The 23482-nt window shown below is 44.6% G+C and overlaps 1 protein-coding gene across 9 annotated transcripts in view; it reads left to right on the top strand.

Moving 5' to 3' along the window:
- The window catches only part of plekha6 (pleckstrin homology domain containing, family A member 6), a 184443-nt gene that overhangs the window by 119733 nt on the left and 41228 nt on the right, over window positions 1–23482 (top strand). For 8 of the 9 annotated variants that reach the window (XM_083770540.1, XM_083770541.1, XM_083770535.1 and 5 more), the window contains 4 exons: window positions 18942–19048; window positions 20036–20503; window positions 21071–21301; window positions 22797–23103. In XM_083770540.1, the coding sequence (XP_083626666.1) occupies window positions 18942–19048; window positions 20036–20503; window positions 21071–21301; window positions 22797–23103 (1113 nt within the window). The remainder of the gene's footprint in view (window positions 1–18941; window positions 19049–20035; window positions 20504–21070; window positions 21302–22796; window positions 23104–23482) is intronic. The other variant, XM_083770536.1, reaches the window with a different exon arrangement.

Below are 23482 nucleotides of genomic sequence, written 5' to 3' on the forward strand. Positions count from 1 at the left end.
CCGAGAAAGCAACAGTCTGGCAACGCGAGACTATCGTATCTGTGTCCTTTCTGTGTCCTTTCCAACGCGAGACTATCGTATCTGTGTCCTTTCTCAACGCGAGACTATCCTATCTGTGTCCTTTGTCAACGCGAGACTATCGTATCTGTGTCCTTTGTCAACGCGAGACTATCGTATCTGTGTCCTTTCTCTAGACTATCGTATCTGTGTCCTTTGTCAACGCGAGACTATCCTATCTGTGTCCTTTGTCAACGCGAGTCTATCGTATCTGTGTCCTTTCTCTAGACTATCGTATCTGTGTCCTTTCTCTAGACTATCGTATCTGTGTCCTTTGTCAACGCGAGACTATCGTATCTGTGTCCTTTCTCTAGACTATCGTATCTGTGTCCTTTCTGTGTCCTTTCCAACGCGAGACTATCGTATCTGTGTCCTTTCTCAACGCGAGACTATCGTATCTGTGTCCTTTGTCAACGCGAGACTATCGTATCTGTGTCCTTTGTCAACGCGAGACTATCGTATCTGTGTCCTTTGTCAACGCGAGACTATCGTATCTGTGTCCTTTGTCAACGCGAGACTATCGTATCTGTGTCCTTTCTCTAGACTATCGTATCTGTGTCCTTTCTCTAGACTATCGTATCTGTGTCCTTTCTCTAGACTATCGTATCTGTGTCCTTTCTCTAGACTATCGTATCTGTGTCCTTTCTCTAGACTATCGTATCTGTGTCCTTTCTCTAGACTATCGTATCTGTGTCCTTTCTCTAGACTATCGTATCTGTGTCCTTTCAACGCGAGACTATCGTATCTGTGTCCTTTCTCTAGACTATCGTATCTGTGTCCTTTCTCTAGACTATCGTATCTGTGTCCTTTCTCTAGACTATCGTATCTGTGTCCTTTCTCTAGACTATCGTATATGTGTCCTCTGGCAACGCGAGACTATCGTATCTGTGTCCTTTCTCAACGCTAGACTATCGTATCTGTGTCCTTTCTCGCACTTGTGTAATCTCTGTCTTCGCTCGCTTCCTCGGGACCGGGTGTGGAAATGTCTGCATGGTGTTTTCGTCATGCGTGTTTATTGGATGCGTTCTGCTCAACGCTCAAGGTTCTCCATTTCAGAGCTGGATCTAATCAGTGGTGGAGAGTAAATAAGTACATTTACTCTAACTCAAGTATTGTACTTCAGTTCAATGTTGTGGTATTTGTACTTTACTTGAGTATTTCCAATTTCAATAATTTTACTTCTACTCCACTATACATCTCAGAGGCAAATGTTGTACTTTTACTCCACTGCTAGTATTTGAAAACTTTAGTTACTAGTTCATTTATTGTGTTTTATTACAAAACATACCGTACCCACTTCAACAGTATGCATCTAATAGCCCTACAATGCGAGCTTGTAGATCTGCTGTTTTCAAAAGATTTGTATTAATTTGAATACTTTGAAATCGGACATTCTGCATAATGAGTTTAATTTTGGTACTTTAAGTAGATTTTGATACCAATAAGTAAATAAGTACATTTCGATTACTCTTACTTGTAATCTATATTGCAGTATGTTGATACTTTTACTTAATCCATTCTGGGCGGGAACCCCTTTTGGTGTTAGCATTATGTTATGCTTTAGCTATTGAAAAATAGCAGATCTACAAGCTTGTAGGTCTGCTATTTTTGAAAAATCGAAGAACAACCGACAGAAACATAGCTTTTTCAGGAAACTGTCAGGATGTAGAAGACATGTTTCCCCCAGGGAACAGACTTGGCCAACTCCACCGTGCCGCGAGGCTGAAGGCCACACGGGCCGCACCAAGTGCAGCGATAGGGGTGTCACTTAGGTATGAGAAATTCCCACAGATTCCCCCAACCCATATTCTTTCCTCGCAGCCCGCTGAGGTTTCTCGCGTACCGCCGTGAATCTGCTTTGGCTGTCTCTTTAAGTCATGAGGAGAGAGAGAGAGAGAGAGAGAGAGAGAGCCAGAGAGAGCAACACAGAGGGACTGACCTGCTTTTGATTTATTTTAAATCTAGCTCACGCTCTTAGTGCCGCAAATATAATCATAAATTATTCCAAATCAATCAAAACCCCAAGGAGGAATAAGCAACGCTGAAAAGTGTCAGACCCTGAGAAACAGCGACAAGAGTGTCAAGAATAAAATATAAAAGCATTTTGATACTGTTTCCAATTACTGATGAAATGTGCAAAATTCAACACCTGTGAGCAATTCAAAACATGCATGTTCCATAGACTTATGTATGTACACGTGTGTATGCGCGTGTGTATGTTGTGGTTGGGAGTAGCATTCCAATGGCCCGCATTGACTGGTGTCGCTGTGTTACATATTAAATAGCTGTATGTGAGAGAGAGAGAGAGAGAGAGAGAGAGAGAGAGAGAGAGAGAGAGAGAGAGAGAGATGCAGTAGATCAGAGGGTTCCAGGTGGTCCACAGCTAAATTAGGGAGTTGGTAACCAAATTGTCCCTTATATCTTTAAGTCTTGAGAGCATAAAATGTTATGCTCTCAAGAGTTACAGTGTACAAAAGTGGAGAATGTAGAAGAATTGTTATTTGATAAACGTTTGCTATGTAATGGTACCACAATACGGCATGGAACAAAATATTCAAAATCTTAAGTCCAAGAGGCTAAAATCTCATCAAAATGGTGGTCCGTGGCTCCATGGCGAACAAATAATGGACCTTGATTTGAAAAGGGTTGAAAAGCACTGCAGTATAGTTGTATGGATGTATAGTATCCGGCCGAGAGAGAGAGAGAGAGAGAGAGAGAGAGGTATAGTGAAACCTTGTCCAGTGTATATACTATACATCTTGAGGGGAAGGCGTATTTATGCGTCTATCGAGGACATCATCTCCTCTCCCGCCTCCATAATACTCTCTCTCTCTCTTTCACCGTCATTCATGCCTCTCGTCCTCCACTTTCCGTGGCTCCATTCACTCACTCTCTCCTCCCTCTCCGTCTGCCTCGCCGTGCGCTGCCCTTGGAGAGGGTACCAAGGCCACAGTGTTCTGCTTTGGTTTGTCCTTCCCAGACGCCTGGGAGTGAACGCTGATATGTGGACTGTGTTGTTGTTCTTATACCTATGAGGACCAGACATCCTCGTAAAGATAACAAAAAGGTTAGGAAGGAAAATAAATCTTCTCGTGGAAACGGGTGAGGGTTATGGTTAAGGCATGCTGGCACCTCATGGTGAGAGCTTCTCAAACCTTTTTGTTTTGTTTTGACTGCAGGGCACCCTAGCTTGTAAATAACCTTTTCATCCGCGGCACCCCTAAAATCACAGATACGTTTAAGAATCTTAAGTCATATTAGTACGGTAGGTCTACATAAATTTGCAAATCCTTCGCCCTAAGATACAGTTTATAGGCTATGTCAAAAGAATATCAGTTTCCATTATAGGACAGACGGAAAATAACTTTATACTTGAACCCATTTTGGGGCGGGAACCCCTTTTGGTGTTTTAAACATTATGTTATAATTTAGCTATTGAAAAATAGCAGATCTACAAGCTCGTAGCTCGTCACCGAGTGGCGCGCTACGAGTTAAAATGTTTTTTTAACTCGGGTCTAAATGGGTTAACCACTTCACAATCTTCTATTGTATCTATTGGGCCTAACCATGACTCTACATGGACACCACCTGGACATAGTCTGTGTACCCCATGATCTCTCAGGGTTAAACGGAGCTGACGTTGAAGTCACGTTTTGAAGCCAGCAGCCTTTTTGTGTTCAAGACACAAGACCGTAGACACACTGTGTACTCTGTGTGCTCTCTTTGTTTTTTATTTTGATAGGTCTACACTTTAACCATTACATTTTAACCATTATTTTAAACGTTAGCTGTTGAAAAATAGCAGATATACAAGCTCATATTGATATGCTACTTTTGTATTTTTGAAAATGTGGCGCCAAATATATTATTCTTTCACAGCAAACGTTTTTAATTCATATTTTTGCTTCTGAGTGGGGGGGGGGGGGGAATATATGTGAATAATTGCTTTGAAAATACTATGATGTAAAGAAAAATCAATAAACTAAATAAATTAAATATGTTTTTTTTAAATAACTTATATATTTCTTTAATATTTTTGATTCTGGGGAGTCCCCTGGAACAACATATTTTCAGATGGGGTCGGCGGCCAATTACATCACACAGTATCATTTTGGGAGTCCTTAGCCTCTTTACCAGGCTTTCATTTTTGTTGGTGCAAAAATTGAAAGCCTGGAGGAACCATAGACTGTAAAAAATATGGACAAAGCGTTCGCCGGGTCTAACATGGACGTAAAATGAAGCCTGTTATTCCTGCACTGTAAGTCGCCATCTTTCTAGATCCGTTTGGTACCAGCTGGCCATTGGCTGGCTCCGTTTTGGACCAGCTGGCCATTGGCTGCCCAGACAACGAGGCGGGACTTCCCCCCTTCTTCTCCGTTGGTTTTTATTTTGACTCGAGTGGGAGGGGAATCCGGATCATAGACTGTAACGGTAGCCACGCCCCTCAGAACATACGCGATGGTTTTTTTTCTTTATGGTCATTTTTTTTAATTAATGGGACCATAATTTTCCAAAAAGAATATTATGACATTAGAAATGAGACTTTAAACTAGTGACTGGAAGAAGAAAGTATTCATGACCATGTTTATTAAGGTAATACAGTCTAGGTGAAGTTGGGCCAAAATACATGGGCCTCTATGGAGCTATGGGGCTTTTTGGGTCCAGTCCAGCGCCACAACAGGCCATTATTATGAACTACCGATTTCAAATGAGGCTTCACGAAATATCTGGCTGACTGCCCCCCTGGGAGGAACGCATTGGCCGCTTGGGAGTCAACCCTTCCGGGTGGGCGTCTCTCCAAATGATGTGACGTAGCGCTGCACTAGGGGGGAGAGGAGGGGCCGGGGGTGACGGACAGATCGATGAGATCCAATCAGGGCGTGCGCAAATCTCAGCCGCGACCCGCCCCTCTAGACCAGAAACCTAACACGTTAGCTCAGGCTAGGGAGTCCTTGACATGAAATAGATAATTGAGAACCACTGACATAGAAACAGAGGTTTTTCAGAAAACTGTCATGATTTACAGAAGACATTTCGGTAGCTTAAATGACTCTGAAGGAACTGAATGAACTGTGTAGGTTAGAATCGATGCGATACGACTGCTAGGCCATGGCTGTGATACAGTACAATTATTACATGTATACTGTGACGTGCAAGAGTTGTTGCTCTTATAATATGGCAACATGAGAAGCATATACAGTAAGCAATGAAGCATGTTCCAATTAAAGCTGCTTTTGATAGTGATTTCATTACAAAAATAATGTCTATAGGACGACTGGTCCCATGGCCCTGACTGCAGCCTGGATGATCTCGGTTGCTATGCAACATTTACATTTAGATATTTCTTTCTTCCAACTAAGTTCTTCAGTCTCATTGTGCAACTTCTGACTGTCATCATTTCATACTTTCATATAAATCTCACAACATCATTAAACCACACTTTTTCACCCCACCATTGTACAATACTGTATAATACAGGGTGCTTCATCAAACTATTCAGTTTAGTTGATTATATATAAATAAATAAAAACGCTGCTTCTCAATTAATCAATTTGCCTATACATGAGCAAGATTAAGTCTGTTAAGATAGTTTTTGAATATATTTTGGGTAAATTGGCCAACCCTGGACATGGTATATGGTTATTATACAGTACGACACCAAAGTATTGATGGAAATGGACTCCTACAGGCGTTGCTCTATCTACTGTACATCTACAGTATCTTAGAGCTTGAACAATGTTGCTGCTGTTAAGCATAGTTGAGTTTTTTTCCACACAGATTATATCTCATGCCTATAATAAAGCATATACAGACATGTAGATTTATATTGAACTGGCAGAATTACAGAGAGAGAGAGAGAGAGAGAGAGAGAGAGAGAGAGAGAGAGTGCGTGCGTGCATGTGTGTGAGCATGCAATCGTCTTCACGCTTTGAGTAAGGACGCGCTGTGATTGGCCAGGGCACTTACTGTATATGCAAGGGACGTGCTGTGATTGGCCAGTAGCCACTTTGAGTGGCAGTCGTGGGGCAAACGCTCTCGCCAGAACATGATTCACTAGTCAGTGCCGACACCGACTCACCTCTGTGGTGTCTCTCCACCCCCCGCCCACAGACTCACCTCTGTGGTGTCTCTCCACCCCCCGCCCACAGACTCACCTCTGTGGTGTCTCTCCACCCCCCGCCCACAGACTCACCTCTGTGGTGTCTCTCCACCCCCCGCCCACAGACTCACCTCTGTGGTGTCTCTCCACCCTCCGCCCACAGACTCACCTCTGTGGTGTCTCTCCACCCCCCGCCCACAGACTCACCTCTGTGGTGTCTCTCCACCCCCCGCCCACAGACTCACCTCTGTGGTGTCTCTCCACCCCCCGCCCACAGACTCACCTCTGTGGTGTCTCTCCACCCCCCGCCCACAGACTCACCTCTGTGGTGTCTCTCCACCCCCCGCCCACAGACTCACCTCTGTGGTGTCTCTCCACCCCCCGCCCACAGACTCACCTCTGTGGTGTCTCTCCACCCCCCGCCCACAGACTCACCTCTGTGGTGTCTCTCCACCCCCCGCCCACAGACTCACCTCTGTGGTGTCTCTCCACCCCCCGCCCACAGACTCACCTCTGTGGTGTCTCTCGTGGCTCAAGTTCGCTTGAGACACGCATCTCCACCCCCCACCCCCGCCGTGGTCTGAAATTGTACTTTATCCCCTACTATAATAGTAGGAGGAGGGTGTGACCATTTACTCAAACGCAAAGAAGATTCCATGTTCGTGTGACAGACAGATTAGGTGATAGGCACAAAGGGATGTGATGCCAGAGGACCCCGGGGGCATGTTTGACTGTCCAGGCACACTCTGCCACTGTTTACACGCACGCACAAACGCTTGCATGTGAGCATTCTCGCACACAGACAGAAACAGACACAAAGACAGACACAGACAGACACACACACACACACATGCACATTGCCTCATAGACAAACACACTCTCGCAGCACACACACACACACACACACACACACACACACACACACACACACACACACACACACACACACACACACACACACACAGCCAGGGAACAGGGGTGAGCACTTTAGGACAGTAATTTTACAGGAAGCCTCAGGGTCCAGTGGACTATTCACACAAAGCTAATGGAGAGAGAATATTTACTGACATTTCTCCGAGAGAAAGAGCGGAGAGTAAAGGAGAGGATGGATTGAGGAATGGAGAGGAAAGCCTGTGATTTGTACTTAGTTTTGTGCCTGTGTTGCGCACCGAAAAATAGCTGATCTTGGAGACAGAAAGAGAGAGAGAGAGAGAGAGAGAGGGATGTGAGAGGTGGAGAGAGACGATACAACAGGTGGAAGATCTTTGAATATTTATTCTTTCACAGCAAAGGTTTTTAACACAAATATTTGTTTCCCTGGAACAACATATTTTCAGGTGGGGGTCCGTGGGCCAAATACAGATGACTCTGGGGAACCACTGATATAGTTCAGGTTATAAAACAGTTGAGGTTATAAAAGGGCATAGGGAGGAGGAGAGGAAGAGAGACAGCAGTGAAGGAAGGAGGAGACGGATGAGGGAGACGCGTTTTACATCTTAATGCTGAAGAAAAGGCTGCATTGCTTTGCTCATGGGTTCATTAGTATTATACGCTGTTAGGATTCTGCAGTGCCAGGCAAGGCCCGTTTATTTGTAGAGTGCATTTCAGCGACAAAGCTGTGCATTAACACATTGAGTACGCCGACTGCCTTCAAAATATAGGCTATAGAATACCGGAGGTGTCTGATCGCTTTTACTTTGAAAGCCATGAACCGGAAACACTTTCCTAAAAAAGTTGACTTTACAAAGTGACCTCAACATCCCCGATCATCTTAATATATTGTTTTACGCTCCAAAAAGCGTTCATATTTTGCGGGAGAGACGGATGAGGAGCAGAAAATAAGCGCCAGCATATCGCTCTATTCATCACCACGGAGAGCGCCCTGGATTAGGAGCTACGAGTCATTCTTTCCGTCTCGCTAACGTGGGAGTCAATAATAAGCTAATAGTTGCACTGAGCGTTAGCATACGGCAAGCGAAAAGCGAAATGCCAAAAAAATAAATAGGAAAAATTCTGAATATTAATATCTCGCCCCGCATCGCTGGGATGTCGCTAGGACGTCCTCAGACGTCCTTAGAACTCTACGTTCGGTATCCTATGACGTTCTCAGGCGTCCTACGTGCTGTAAGTGTTAAAACCCATTTTGACCTGAGATCAGATTCTAAAAATGTTTTCTACATCCTGGCAGTTTTCTGAAAAAGTAATGTTTCTATGTCAGTCTTTCTTCGATTTTTCAAAAAAATAGCAGACCTACAAGCTTGCGTGCTATGAGCTTGTAGATCTGCTATTTTTCAATAGCTAAAGCATAACATGATGCTAAAACCAAAAGGGGTTCCCGCCCAGAATGGGTTAAAGCATTAGGCCATTGAGACATTAAGAGTGCAAGAGAAACCACATTATAAAAGGACATAAAAAAAATCACACCCGTGTGAAGTGAGGGGCGCCTCACATCATCATACATCATCTCATTCCGGGCCAATCACAATTTGCGTCCTCACCTTCGTCATCAATGTGTGTGTGTGTGTTACACAATGTTTGTGTTGACACAAACACTCTGTCCATTCATTGTCAATGGCATTTTAACCCCTTTTGGTGTTACCCATTATGTTATGCTTTAGCTATTGAAAAATAGCAGATCTACAAGCTCCCTACGAGCTTGTAGGTCTGCTATTTTTGAATAATCAAAGAACGACCGACATAGAAACATGGCTTTTTCAGAAAACTGTCAGGATGTAGAAGACATTTTTAGAATCTGATCTCAGGTCAGAATGGGTTAATGTAGGACAACGTTTGTGCACACGCATCAAACGCTGGACATAGGAGGGGCTTGCGGCCCTCAAAAAAAAAAAGAAATCACACAAATGTCATTCCGGCCAATAACTTTTGGCGTCTTCACTTTGCTGCATGCCCTCACTTTTGATACTCATTGTCAAATCAGCATGTTTGTGTTGTTCACACAAACAGACAAAAGGTATTTAGCTTTGATTTAAAATAACTGAAAAGTCGTGGCATATACCTGTAGTTTTCTGGGAGTTTGTTCCAGATATATGTGGTGCATATAAACGGAACGCTGCTGCTCCACGTTTATTTCTGATCCTGGGGGACAGAAAGCAGCACCTGTCCCAGATGTCCTGAGATGGGGTTGGGTCATGATCAGACATGTCCTGAGATGGGGTCTGTCATGATCAGACAGAGGTAGTGTTAATTCACTTTTTTTAAACCTTGTCACGGGCCGCATTCAACTGCTCCGTGGGCCGCAAAATGCCCGCGGATCACCAGTTTGACTCCACTGCCCTAAACCATTCATTCCTTTGTAAACTAACGCTAGTATATTGAAATATACTGTACATATCTATATATATACATATACATACAGTAGTGTATTGTCTCTGTCGGGTGGACATCCGACAGAGATAAAAGTAGCAGATCTACAAGCGCAAAACATGTTGATTTGTGCAGAGTTTTGAGACAGATAAAAAAAACCCCACATTTTAACAAGTTATAGACAATGATAGTTGAAGTTCTCTTTGAGCTCTGCAGTGGGAAATGAGATGGCGAGACGCACAGAGCCAGGGCACACACAGGCCCCTTTTCCACCAAAAGAACTTCGGTTCAGAACCAGTGCCGTTCCGAACCTTGGTGCTTTTTGCGAACCGGTCGCGAACCGGCTGCATTTCCACCAGATTGACGGCCGGTTCATTTGGTGGCGCTATTATACCTCAACACAAAATGTTGAAAGAGAAGGATCCGTCATGCGCCCCGAGGGCGTTGCACAACACAAACCGATGTAAACAGTATCCACGAGGTTGTGATGTCAAGGTTACAAGTTATTATAACGCCCCGCAAGTCTCAGCTGGATTCTGGATCGCGATGCATCCGTATACGTTTGGATCGTTTCATGTTTGCGTTGGCAATTAATGTAAACGTATTTTTGTTCAAAGATATCTGTTGCGTGTGTCACTGTGTCTGCGACGTCCTCCCAAGTTCCAACCCACTGACAAGTTCCAACCTACTGACACACCCACTTATATCGTCTCGGTTCACAAAGCGCTGCGTGCAATTACAAAGCTGAACCACCGTTTTGTGGTTCACATTGGGAACGAACGTTTATGGTTCGGAACCAACTCATTTTCAGTGGAAACACTCTGAACTGGTTCAATATTTAGCGGGAAGAAAGAACCGAACCGGTTCAACCCCGGTGGAAAAGGGGTCACAGAGCCATGGTGGATGACAGACAGACATGGACGTGGAATGCTATGGAGAAAAAAGAAACAGATGAGAGAGAGACGAATAGAGAGAGAGAGAGAGAGAGCACAGGGAATTTCAGATCCATCCATCCTCTCTCTTCCATCTACCAATCTACAAGCTCACAAGCTCGTATAGGTTGGCAATTTCATAATATAGCCAAAGTATAAAACAGGGTTGAAGTGGTTCAACCGATTGTGATCCTATCACTATACATTTTGTTGGGGACCCCCTGGAACCCCTTCAGTGACCCCTGGGGGGACCCGGACCCCACTAGGAGAACCACTGCTATGCATAACACAGCATGTGGATTGATGGATGGATGGAGGGACGGAGGGAGGGATGGATGGATGGAGGGACGGATGGATGGAGGGACGGAGGGAGGGATGGATGGATGGGTGGAAGGATGAAGACAGGAATGGAGGAGAGGGGGAAGAGAGGGTGACGAGGGGGAGGGGGGGGGCATCATTCCCTGTCACACGGATCATCCCCCACTCGTCCGTGCAGCAGCATCTGCCCCTGTTGCTAGGTTACTAGACGCGGTTACTACGCGGCGTTTCAGCCAATTGCATCATTCCACTATCGCCGTGGGGGGGGTGGGGGTGCGTGGGGTGGAGGAGGAGCCTAAGCACGCTCCACCGTGGAAGGAAGTGACTCCATTTGTAGCGGGGTCGGCGTCACTTCCCTTATGGCGACGTGTGCCTTCTCCGCACAGGGGAACACACACACACACAAGCACAAGTAAGCAGTACACATGTGTGCACGTATGCATGGTGCATGCACACACAGACATGTCTTTCTGTCGGTCTTAACCCTTTGTGAGCTTAATCATTTAGCACGACGCAGAATGAATTGAGCGAATACAAGTGAGCTGATGGATGTGGTTGTAATGAAAGCATGCTTTATGTTGTGGGGTTTCACTGGCAGCTTAGAGGACACAAAAGGAGGACGAAGGAGGAAGCGAGAGGTCACTGGACACATCTCACGCACACTCACACGTATGCACACACACACACACGCACACATGCACGCACGCACACTGATCCACACATATCCCTGTAGAAACAGGTTGTGTGGATTGGCTATTGTCACCACCGGTGGTGTAATGTAACTAAGTACATTTACTCAAATGTAACTTATGCACTTAAGCCGATTTTATACTTTGTCTATTAAAAAATAGCTCATTTCCAGAAAAGGTTTTAACATTTTGAAAAATGTGAGTACTTTCACTATACCAGTACTTTACGTATAATGTTGATGCCAATGCAGTTTGACTACTCAGGTAAAATGTTGAATACGGGCCTTTCTTGTAGGTTGAGCATCGAGAGACAGCGAAATGCCTTCACGACCGACGACGTACGTCGCGACGTATATTTTTCCGTCGCAACGTATATTCGAGTACGTCCTGGCGTAAATATCAATTCGTCCCGGCAGAACGGACTCGTCGCGGCTATATCTACCCGTTTGCGACGTAATATGTTGGCTATTATTTTCCGTCGCGCCAGAACGGGACTCGTCGCAGCTATATCTACCCGTTGTGGCGTGAGCTGGACTCGTCTCGGCAGAACGTGACTCGTCGCGACTATATCTACCCGTTTGCGACGTGCGCCTCGCCGGTCCTGTCTCCAGGCGAGCCTGCGTCCTTCATATATTTTTTTTTCTGCTCTCGTTGGACTTAACTTTAAAAGTCCAATGGAACACCTCTTTGTAACGGGTCGCTGTAGTATAGTGGTCTAATTCCTCGCCTCTCTATTCTTTTTTGCTGAGGACGCTGGTTCAATTCCCGCTCGCGGCAAACCAAAATTATTATATTTTAGACAGACAGACAGACAGACAGACAGACAGACAGACAGACTGCCTGTCTGCCTGCCTAATGTATTGTAAATAATGTATTCATTCCATACGGCTATTTTTTTTTAATATAAAAACTTTTGTCTTTCGCGCGATTCGAACCAGCGTCGTCAGCACCAAAACATTGAGAGGCGAGTGATTAAACCGCTGGACTACAGCGGCCATACGTTACAAAGAAGTGTTTCATTGGACTTATAAAGACAATAGCACCCAGCTGCAGTCTCGCAAGGGGAGGGACCGGAAGTGCTTTTATTTCCGGCTTCCACGTGCACAAGCGCACATACACGCACGCGAAATATAATGCAATATGTAATAATCAGCTCATACATTATAAAGACATTATTGCATTATGAAGTTTTATTACAGTATGAGTCGCCTATGTGGAGGTTCTTAATGTAACACATTATTACATTATAGAAAAATCTATTAAGTTATGTGCTCGTCTTTTAATTACATTATGAGCTGATTATTACATTATGAGGTCAGATGTAGAGTTGCTGGCCGCCTCAGCTCCATATATGGAGATCTAGGTGATGATCCAGTCTTTTCAATGTATGGCTATCCAGGGTTTGATGAGGTCAGTGTCGGGATCTTATATCATATGGAAACGGCCATATATGGCGGTGTGACGTGTCATGAGGCGTGACCATATATGGAGGCATGACACGAGGCGTGACATGACACACTTACTGACTGACTGACGGGAAATGCAGGTTTTCATAGTAAATTAAATGCATATGGTCGTGTGTCTGTGATCTATGGTCTGGACATGGTGTGTGTGGGACAGGGGTACGGGGTTATAGCAACTTATTACATTACTTAAATGCCTTGATATCATTATGTTATAATCGACCATATAGGCCTAGCCTATTATTGCATATCATTTTATTATTGTTAGATTTGCATTTCTTCAAATATGCACACTTATACCACCAACTAATAAGCTTTCAATTAAAATATTACCTACAACAAACTACTTCAAACTTTTCCAAACCGACCACGTAATTATGTTTAAGCACAGATGGTACTATATACACCCGGCATTTAAGCGCGCACCAGCAAGTGCGTGTCGTGCACGCGCATTATATTTCGCGTGCGTGTATGTGCGCTTGTGCACGTGGAAGCCGGAAATAAAAGCACTTCCGGTCCCTCCCCTTGCGAGACTGCAGCTGGGTGCTATTGTCTTTATAAGTCCAATGAAACACTTCTTTGTAACGTATGGCCGCTGTAGTCCAGCGGTTTAATCACTCGCCTCTCAATGTTTTGGTGCTGACGACGCTGGTTCGAATCGCGCGAAAGACAAAAGTTTTTATATTAAAAAAAAATAGCCGTATGGAATGAATACATTATTTACAATACATTAGGCAGGCAGACAGGCAGGCAGACAGGCAGTCTGTCTGTCTGTCTGTCTGTCTGTCTGTCTGTCTGTCTAAAATATAATAATTTTGGTTTGCCGCGAGCGGGAATTGAACCAGCGTCCTCAGCAAAAAAGAATAGAGAGGCGAGGAATTAGACCACTATACTACAGCGACCCGTTACAAAGAGGTGTTCCATTGGACTTTTAAAGTTAAGTCCAACGAGAGCAGAAAAAAAAATATATGAAGGACGCAGGCTCGCCTGGAGACAGGACCAGCGAGGCGCACGTCGCAAACGGGTAGATATAGTCGCGACGAGTCACGTTCTGCCGAGACGAGTCCAGCTCACGCCACAACGGGTAGATATAGCTGCGACGAGTCCCGTTCTGGCGCGACGGAAAATAATAGCCAACATATTACGTCGCAAACGGGTAGATATAGCCGCGACGAGTCCGTTCTGCCGGGACGAATTGATATTTACGCCAGGACGTACTCGAATATACGTTGCGACGGAAAAATATACGTCGCGACGTACGTCGTCGGTCGTGAAGGCATTTCGCTCCACCTGGGAGCATCACTGACATAGAAACATGGGTTTTTCAGAAAAATGTTAGGATTTAGAAGCCTCTTTTTTTAATCGACCTGAGTCCAAAATGGCGTAAGTAAATACTGTGAGTGCATTCTTCTTTCCATCACTGGTCACCAGTCACTGTTGAATGTCCTCATTGCCGGACTATAATTAGCAGGCAAAGGACAAACAGAGTACACACTGCGGGGAAGTTCACATCACAGCTGAGCAACACACGCGCTCGCGCGTGCGCGCACCCGCGCACATGCACACGCATTATCACGGGTGAATGCATACAAGTGCATGCATGCACTGTGTAACAGTACATTGCTGCTAACTCAGATGAGAGAGAGAGAGAGAGAGAGAGAGAGAGAGAAAGAGAGAGTTGATGTGAACGATGTGAACATGTGTATATCGTTGCATGTAGCAACATTACCTCCCCCACTATTCTTTTACCTTCTGTATACTGTGTGTGTGTGTGTGTGTGTGTGTGTGTGTGTGTGTGTGTGTGTGTGTGTGTGTGTGTGTGTGTGTGTGTGTGTGTGTGTGTGTGTGTGTGTGTGTGTGTGTGTGTGTGTGTGTGTGTGTGTGTGTGTGTGTGCGTGCGCGTGTGTGTGTGCGTGCATGTGAGAGAGATACTGTATAGGAGAGAGAAAGTTACATTGCAACTAACACTGTTCAAAGAGCGGTGTGTATATTATTATGATGATGATTATTATGTATCGTGTATGACTATCAGATTATATGTGCGTTTATGTATACGTCTTCATTGTACTGTTATGTGATATCAGGCTTATGTGATGTTATGCTGTAGTTTCATGAGAGAGAGAGAGAGAGAGAGAGAGAGAGAGAGAGAGAGAGAGAGAGAGAGAGAGAGAGAGAGAGAGAGAGAGAGATTAATTCCTCAAACAACTACACCTAAACTCCTTAGGTGTAGTTGTTCTTAGTCATGTTTCCAGGTTGATTTGTGGAACGGTGGTGTGTTAACCTCAAGCCATTCTCAGGCTGCCCGTGGACCACCGAACTTAGGGTTAGAGTGACTTTAGAGCGATGTGGTTGTTGCTGTTTGATTGTTTTAGAGCGGTTTGTTGGCCATCGCTCCCCATTTCCCTTCTTCCTGGAGATGGAGACTTCCACTGTGTGCTCACAGACTGCTAATGCACTGCTGGAAGGACTGGGTCAGGGTTAGCAGTGAGCCACCACAACACACATACACATACACACGCACACCACAACACACACACACACACACACACACACACACACACACACACACACACACACACACACACACACACACACGCACACGCACACACACACACGATTTAACTATTTGGGAAATCTATATTCATCATCATATGAGTTTCAACTGTACTTTTTTCTGTCTACACCCACCACATCTCTTTGCCTATTTTAAGCCAATGTTCCCCCCATGTTAATGTATTATTCATTATTAGTTGTGGACCTGGGAATGTATCAGTACGCGACATATATATAATTAATATTTGGTACTATTTATTTATGTGGTTACCTCATATTGGGTTCTTGTGGGAAGCTCATACTCTTAACTGGGAAGGTTCAAACTGGAACAGGAAAAGGTTTACATTGTTTATTATTTTAAATCTCAGTGTTTTATGTGACTCAATAGGAATTATATATTTTATTATTTTCCACAATGACTCCATATAGATTAGAACATGACTGGGTTAGTAAAACGGACCTGAGTTGGCTCTGTATTCGCCTGTAATATCATATTTTCTGAGAATGTACCCCCGGAATAGGATTTTAAGTGCTTAAAAACCATTGTTCACAGTTTCCCCACACGCAGTAAAGGGTTAAACATCCATGACTTGATGTCTGGTGTGGTGTGGTGGTGATTTCGGGAAGGGAGCGTTTCATTTGTTTGCATTAGCTTGGGGTGTCAAAGACAAGCCACCTTTAATCAACAGGCACGCATATCATGTGAGTCAATCACTGCCTCCATGTGTGTTCATTATCAGATGATAGCTGACATTGATATAAACTGTGATGTTGTATTGTTGTCATACAGAGCACTGTGGTAACTCACAAGTTACTTAGAAATATCTCTGCAATAGGATTTGTTTTTTACCATCTATATCCAAAACTATTCTGTGTGGCATTATATGAAAACTTTCAAGTGGTATTTTATATGACAGGATCATTATTATTTAGACAATCACTAGCAGTAATAGGCACACATTTCATTGGTTGTGTCATAGAGCCCATGGTATCATAGTTTAGTGTGTGATGTTATGAATGCCATCTAAAAGTCAACTTATTTGTCTGTGCTGCCCTCGTGTGGCGCATTTGCACAATTACCACCAATACAATAAATGTCAGTCCTCAGGGTTAACGCTTCAGTACTTCATCACCAGTAGCATTGTTGTATGATTGGCTTCACAACTTCAATCACTGTTTTATTGTGCACATGACAATGTTTAATTCCATGTACGGCAAACAATTTTTGAGATTCGATTCAAAATGTCAGAAGAATTGGAAGATAGATTTCATATCCCAGCAAGAATAATGTATGAAACATTGACAAGACTAAAACTAAGGTTCTCTCTATATGGTTTTAGTTACTTTTAGTTGGTCTTTTAAACACAATACAGTTCCGGTTTGTTAGGGACTTCTTTTGTATAGCCTAGTTTTTGTTTTTGTTTCAGTTAACTACTTATTGTCTTTCTAGTTTAGTTAGTTTTAGCTGAGTTATAGTAACCTACAGTGGTTCTCAACCTGTGGGCCGCGGGGCACCACTGGGCCGTGAGGATATTGCAAGTTGGGCCCCCAAATAATTGATAAAACACAAAGGTTTTAATAATAATATAACATAATATAACATAACAATATAACACACAAATTATTAAATAAATAAATACAATTAAAATAAATGGTATATGTTTTTCTTTCAAACCTTGTGTTTCAGACATTGTGATACAGGGAAAAAAAGCATGCGGCCAGAAACGGTTGAGAACCACTGTACTGTACTGTACTGTACTGTACTGTACTGTACTGTACTGTACTGTACTGTACTGTACTGTACTGTACTGTACTGTACTGTACAGTAGGCACCATCACCCACACACCTTCACCCCGACCCCCCCCGACCAACCCCACCCCCTCCACCCCTGGCCCCAACCCACTATCTGTGACCTGTGACACACCTCCTAATGTGCTATCCTTCTGTTCCTTACCCCTCGATTCCATCCCCGCGAGGACCCCCGGGGGGCCATAGTTGTCCTCTGCTGTGCCTGTGGTATCATGTAAGGTAGTGTTCACATTTCATTCCCCTTGTCTTCTTTTTACAATAATTGCATGTCACGTTTGCTACCGTTCCCATGGACGGCGATGGCCTAGGAGGAAGCATGCTCCCACACACACACACACACACACACACACACACACACACACACACACAGTACACAGACAGTATACATGTACTGTACGTGTGCTTTTCCTCTCTCCTTTGTCCTGTACCAGGTTTTTCATGTGACTTGATGTCATAACATAACGTGCACGCAAGTTCACTGTGTCATTGGGGATGCATGTGGGTCGGGCATGACTTTTGCATGGTGGCGCGCCGGCGTTGCATGACGAACATTTGCCAGTCTACAAGCTCACAACAGTCACGACATGTCACAAATGTGAGCTTGTAGATCTGCGGATTTCCGCCCTGCTGACACCGGCACGCAACAAATTATAAATGAAATTAACCCCATTACCCCATTATAGGTAAACATTTGCAAAAAATAGCATATCTACAATGCGTTGTGGTCTTGTAGATCGGCTATTTTCAAAACAACAGGGCTTAGTGGTTAAGCAACCACAAAGCCCTGTGTCTGCTTAATGCAACAGAGCCAAACCATTAACGTCTCGTTGAACGTGTTGGGAGACATCTTGATAGGCCTGTCACAATTATTACATGATCGTCCAATCGCAATTATTTGAGATAACCACAATTATTGTCACAATCGTTTCCGCTGAAATAGCAGCTATTATATAGTTATTTGTCATATCTGCCCCATGCAACAATTCAGTGCCAAAAACACAATGAAATCGTTAATTACAATTATTAGTGTGACAATGAATTGTCAACTTAACAAATTAACTTCTCATGACGCTTTATTATTGATATCAAACCGGATTGCTGATTTATTTTCTTCTTTTTTTTTTTTTTGCTTGGCCTTTCCTTCTTCAGCGATCCTAGGCCGGTTTCGCACATCCGCAGTGCCGTTCACTTCTGAATAACTCTAAATCTACGGAGCTCGCCATGGTTTTTATAAAACGCGCAATGTTCTGAGGTCTTTATCCGGTGATCCCGACTGGAACATTGGCGCTTTCTAGAGCAAGGATGGCTTCATTTTAGCTCGCTAGCATTGACGCTAATTATTTAGCATCTAAGATGGCCGCCCAAGCGCGCTACACACTAAAACGAAGTACATCCGGGTCGGCGGTCTAGCGCTGGCTCTTGCGTCCACCAACTCGTTAAATGTGTAATCGTGACAGCCCTACATGATGATGATGATGATGATGACGATGACACTGTCGTCTGCTATCTAACGATGTCTCTCTGTCTCTTGTCCCTACCCTGCCCCATCTTTCTTTCTCTCCCCCCTGTGTGTGTGTGTGTGTGTGTGTGTGTGTGTGTGTGTGTGTGTTGTGTGTCTAGGTGTGGTCTGGGGAGGAGGAGGAGGTGGAGGAGGAGGAAGGGGACTCTAAAGGAGCCATTGTGTTGTGTATGCAGGCGGAGCACGCGGGGACCAGGACCTACTACTTTGGAGCAGAGAGCCACCAGGAGCAGGAGGAGTGGATCCATGTGATGAGCGGAGCCACACAGTTCTATGCTCAGAGGTACTGATCCATGTGATGAGCGGAGAAATTGAATACTTTAAGCTCTTTTTGACTATACGAGAACTAAGCAAACCATGTCTTTTTTTTATTATTTTTTTATCAAAGTTTTTTTTTATTAATTTTCACACTTTTTTTAAGTTTTTTTCCCCCTCCCCTCCCCCCAGAGTTCCCGCTCTGAAAGAGCCACAACCCCGGTATCTTGCACCATATGAAATAAAAGGCACATACAAATATACATAGACATAATAGAATAATAGAAGTATGCAAACAAATAATAATAATAATTAAAAAAAAATAATATATATATAAGAAATAATAATAATAATAATAATAATAAAATAAAACAATTACAGTAGGGTCAGTGTAAGCAAACCATGAATTAACCCATTCTGGACTGACCTCAAAATTAAAAAAAGAAAAATCTTCTAAAATCCTCCAGTTTTCTGCAATGTTCACGATTTTTCAAAAATAGCAGACCTACAAGCTCTATTGAAAAATAGCAGATATACAAGCTCATAGCGCGCCACCGAGTGGCGCGCTACGAGCTTGTATATCTGCTATTTTTCAATAGCTAAATAAGAACATAATGTTTAAAACACCAAAAGGGGTTCCCGCCCCAAAATGAGCTAGAAATTGAATACTTTGAGCTCTTTTTGACTATACGAGAACTAAGCAAAACATGACTTAAAAAAAACAACAACACATAACTTCACAGGTTTCCAGAAGGTTCTGCAGGTTAACCCTTCATGGTCTAAAAGAGTCCTCCCCGAAGGATGTTTTTTGTATTTGTCTCAGTAAAAGAACTTAAAGAATGTTATCAATAGAGACAGGGAAACATTTTGCTGAACACATACTGACACATTCATCATGTGGACTCCTGGCCTCCTCCATGCACGTTGAGAAACGGCGTCTTGGGGCGACAGGAATCATTTTTGTCTTGGAATTTATGTCCCATTTACCCCCCCCCCCCCCCCCCTCTTATTCCAGCAGGATAAACTGTGAGAACGCCGCCCCCGCGCCCGTGGAAGCCAACCATACCATGGTAACCAAAGCACCCGACAGCACACACAACACATCACAGCAGCACCCGCCCACGCAGACGACGACGACAACGACACGCAGCCACGGCGAGGACGCCCCCGACGGCGGCGGCGACCAGCGGCCTCAGCCCGAAGTCAACGGCGTGGACAGCGCCGAGACGCCCTCTCCCTCCACGCCCGTCGACCTCGACGACCTCCTCGCCAACGTCAACGCCAACAACCAGGAAGCCAGGAGGATGAGCGAGGAGAGGAGAGGCGGAGGAGGAGGAGGAGGAGGGGAGAGAGGCGGCGGCGAACAAGACCGGGTCGGTCCGAGCCCTGCTTCCCACGGCGGCCACCACGCCCCTCAGCAGCCCAACGGCTGGGGCCCCTACGGCCCCCCGCCGCACCATGCCACCAATCATCCCCCGCCCAGGTGGGGCTGCTTCACCGTTTACACGTTTAATGTTGACCGTTTATTGCCACGCGGATAATTGTGTCTTTGCCATTGGGAATTGGAACATTTAATATGAATTGAAATTACATTTCTGTTTTGCCTCTTAGGCTTCGTAATAAAAGAGTGCACCGGGAAGATAATGACAAATGACTGAAATATACGAAATAAGAAATTCTTTATTTTTTTATAACCGTTACTATACTTTTAATAATAGCGGAAATAGTTGATATACGCGTTGTAAGCTTGTAGATTGTATTTTCACATTTATTTTCTCTCGAGTTGAGAAAACAGGCTTGAAAGGTTCACTTCTGTGGTCTCCAACAATACACCTAGCTACATGTTTAAGCATTTATTTCATATTTACCTGTCAATTTCAACTCTGACACTTATTTCAGACATGCTCTAGTATGTGAACAGTCTGCCTGTGCAATTAACTCATTTTTGGAAGAAAAAAAACGAGTTAAAGCTGGAATTTGCGCGGTGGCAGTCTCTCAGTCAAATCTGGCCACATGTAATCATTGTGACAACCCTTCCTCCTGTGCCCAGGGGCCACAGTAACGGCCGCCCGCCTCCGGGCGCATACCCAGACGGTGGGGGCGGCGGCGGGCCGCCGCGGGAGGCGGCCAGGGACCAGCCGCCGGAGAACGTGGTGCTGATGCGGGGCTTCGTGCCCCGGACGGCCCCGGAGAGGCAGGCGCAGAGGAAGAGCTCCATGACACAGCTGCAGCAGTGGGTCAATCAGCGCAGGGTCATCCCCACGCACGAGGACATGAGCAGGTGGGATGGATTTGGTTGTTGTTGTTTTTTTGTGAAATGGTGCATGGTGAAATCACCATGCGTTCTGGTGTTTTTCGTTTTGGAGCGGTGCCTAAGGGGGCCTGTCTGTCTGTCTGTCTGTCTGTCTGTCTGTCTGTCTGTCTGTCTGTCGAGCAGCCTAAAGGGGTCCTTCACACTGCAGCCAGCCAGTTGTTGTTGAGCAGCATGCACCGCTCAGTTCACACGGGTGTGATTTTTGGAGCTGATGACTTTAACTCTGCATCTTTTTAGAATGACTCTAAATTTCAATACGACAATGCATTGATGTTCAAACAAAATGTACTGTAATTTGTACTTTTTAATACTTTTGAATTAGTAGTTACTTGTGCATACTGTACCTTGTCCAAACAATTGATCTTCCAGTGATAACAATCGTATCAGATGAGGGCAAATGCATATCAAACTGCATGTCCTTGGAATGAATAACTTTGAGAATCACTGTTGTCTATTACCTTATGCCAGTGGTTGTCGAACCTTTTTCATATCAAGGTCCATTATTTATCCTGCATTTGAGCCATAAACCACCTGTGATTTAGCCTCTCAGACCCAAAACAAAAGAATATTTTGTTATTGTTGAGTAAGATTCCACAATTCCATGCGGTATTGATGTGGTACCATTAGGAGAGACAACATACAAATGTTGATCAAAAATAACAATTATGACACAGGGGTGAAAAATGGGTTACAAAATCGTGGGATAAAAAAAAAAGAAAAAAAAAGAATAATAACAATTATGTTACATTCTCTATAGAGGGTATGCGCGTGACATCATCGTACCTGGAAGTTATGCGGGAACGCCCACAGAGTGGCAAAAAACTACTTTCTGGCCTTGACAGCCCATTCATCCAAACAGAAAAGTCCAATCTGATTGCATTAAACAATGTTAAACTCACCAACATTGCAGCTGTACGAAAAGCTTGAATTATCCTCTTTCTATCTGCAAAGTTTGTTTCATAAAAATCTACCATAGAAACGTTATGAGCTACTTTCTGTCAAGAAATGTGTCAGAGTTTGGAAGTGCTTGTTTTCAATAACACAACATTTTGCTGCCTCCTGCATTATGTGACATTTAGAAACAGGTGGTACGCAGAACGGTTGAGTGATTTCCAACGAGCGCTTCCAAACTCCAACGCTCCATGCTGCTCAATGTTTTGCCACTCAGTCTAGATGAGGGGGGGCGTGTCCTGATGGGAAAATCATGCATGTGCATACTCTCTATTGTGTAGATTTCTTGTATATTAAGTAATGCAGATGTTTAGCAATAATTTTAATCTTGAGAGCGTACAATTAAACCAAGGTTTAATTTTCCCCTCTAGAGAATTAAAGATATGGACACCTGGAACCCCCTCAAGGACCCACACAGGTGGTCCCCGGGAACCAATATGTGCGACATGCCCTGGTTGAAGACAACAACTTGACCGACCCGTTTCCCTTTGCGTTCTCTCTCCCCTCCCAGCCCGTCCCGCTACTACACCGTCAACCGCGGTGTCTCGGCGGACTTCTACGGCGCGTACCACCCGGGAGGGCCGCAGTACGTGGACGAGTACGGTCCGCTGTACCCGCCGGGCGTCCGCCCCGACAGCATCTGCTCCGTGTCGGCTGTGGGGGGAGGAGGAGGAGGCTACGACCGGCGGCGCTCGCTGAGAGACGGCCCGCCCACGCCGCACTACGGGCCCCCGATGCCCAGGGACCCCTGGGGGCCCCCCCACCACCAGCAGCAGCAGCAGTACTACGGCGGCCCCGGAGGCGTGGACATGGCCCAGGCATGGATATTTCTTTTAAGATCTCAAGTTGAACCATGACTGATATCAGTCAAGCATGTTGCGCACCGAAAATAGCCGATCCACAAGCTCACGGCGCGTCACGCTGCGTCGTGTCGTGAGCTTGTGGATCGGCTGTTTTCTGTCATTAGTTGTTTAAACCTATTTAGACCTGAGGCCGATTCTAAAAACGCCTTCTAAAACGTAACCTTTTCTGAAAATCTTAACATTCTTATATAAAAAAAGAAAGAAAAAGTGGGCCCATGTATGAGACGCAGAGGGTACATCCGACATGAAAGGTAAAACAACATTTAGGTTACACCGGGTCTAAATAAAGGGTATTTGAAGTGGTCAAACTTGAATAGCATCCTCCATAAACACA

This window comes from Protomyctophum parallelum (assembly GCF_964188405.1).
Source record: "Protomyctophum parallelum genome assembly, chromosome: 8".
Classification (NCBI taxonomy): Eukaryota; Metazoa; Chordata; class Actinopteri; order Myctophiformes; family Myctophidae; genus Protomyctophum; species Protomyctophum parallelum.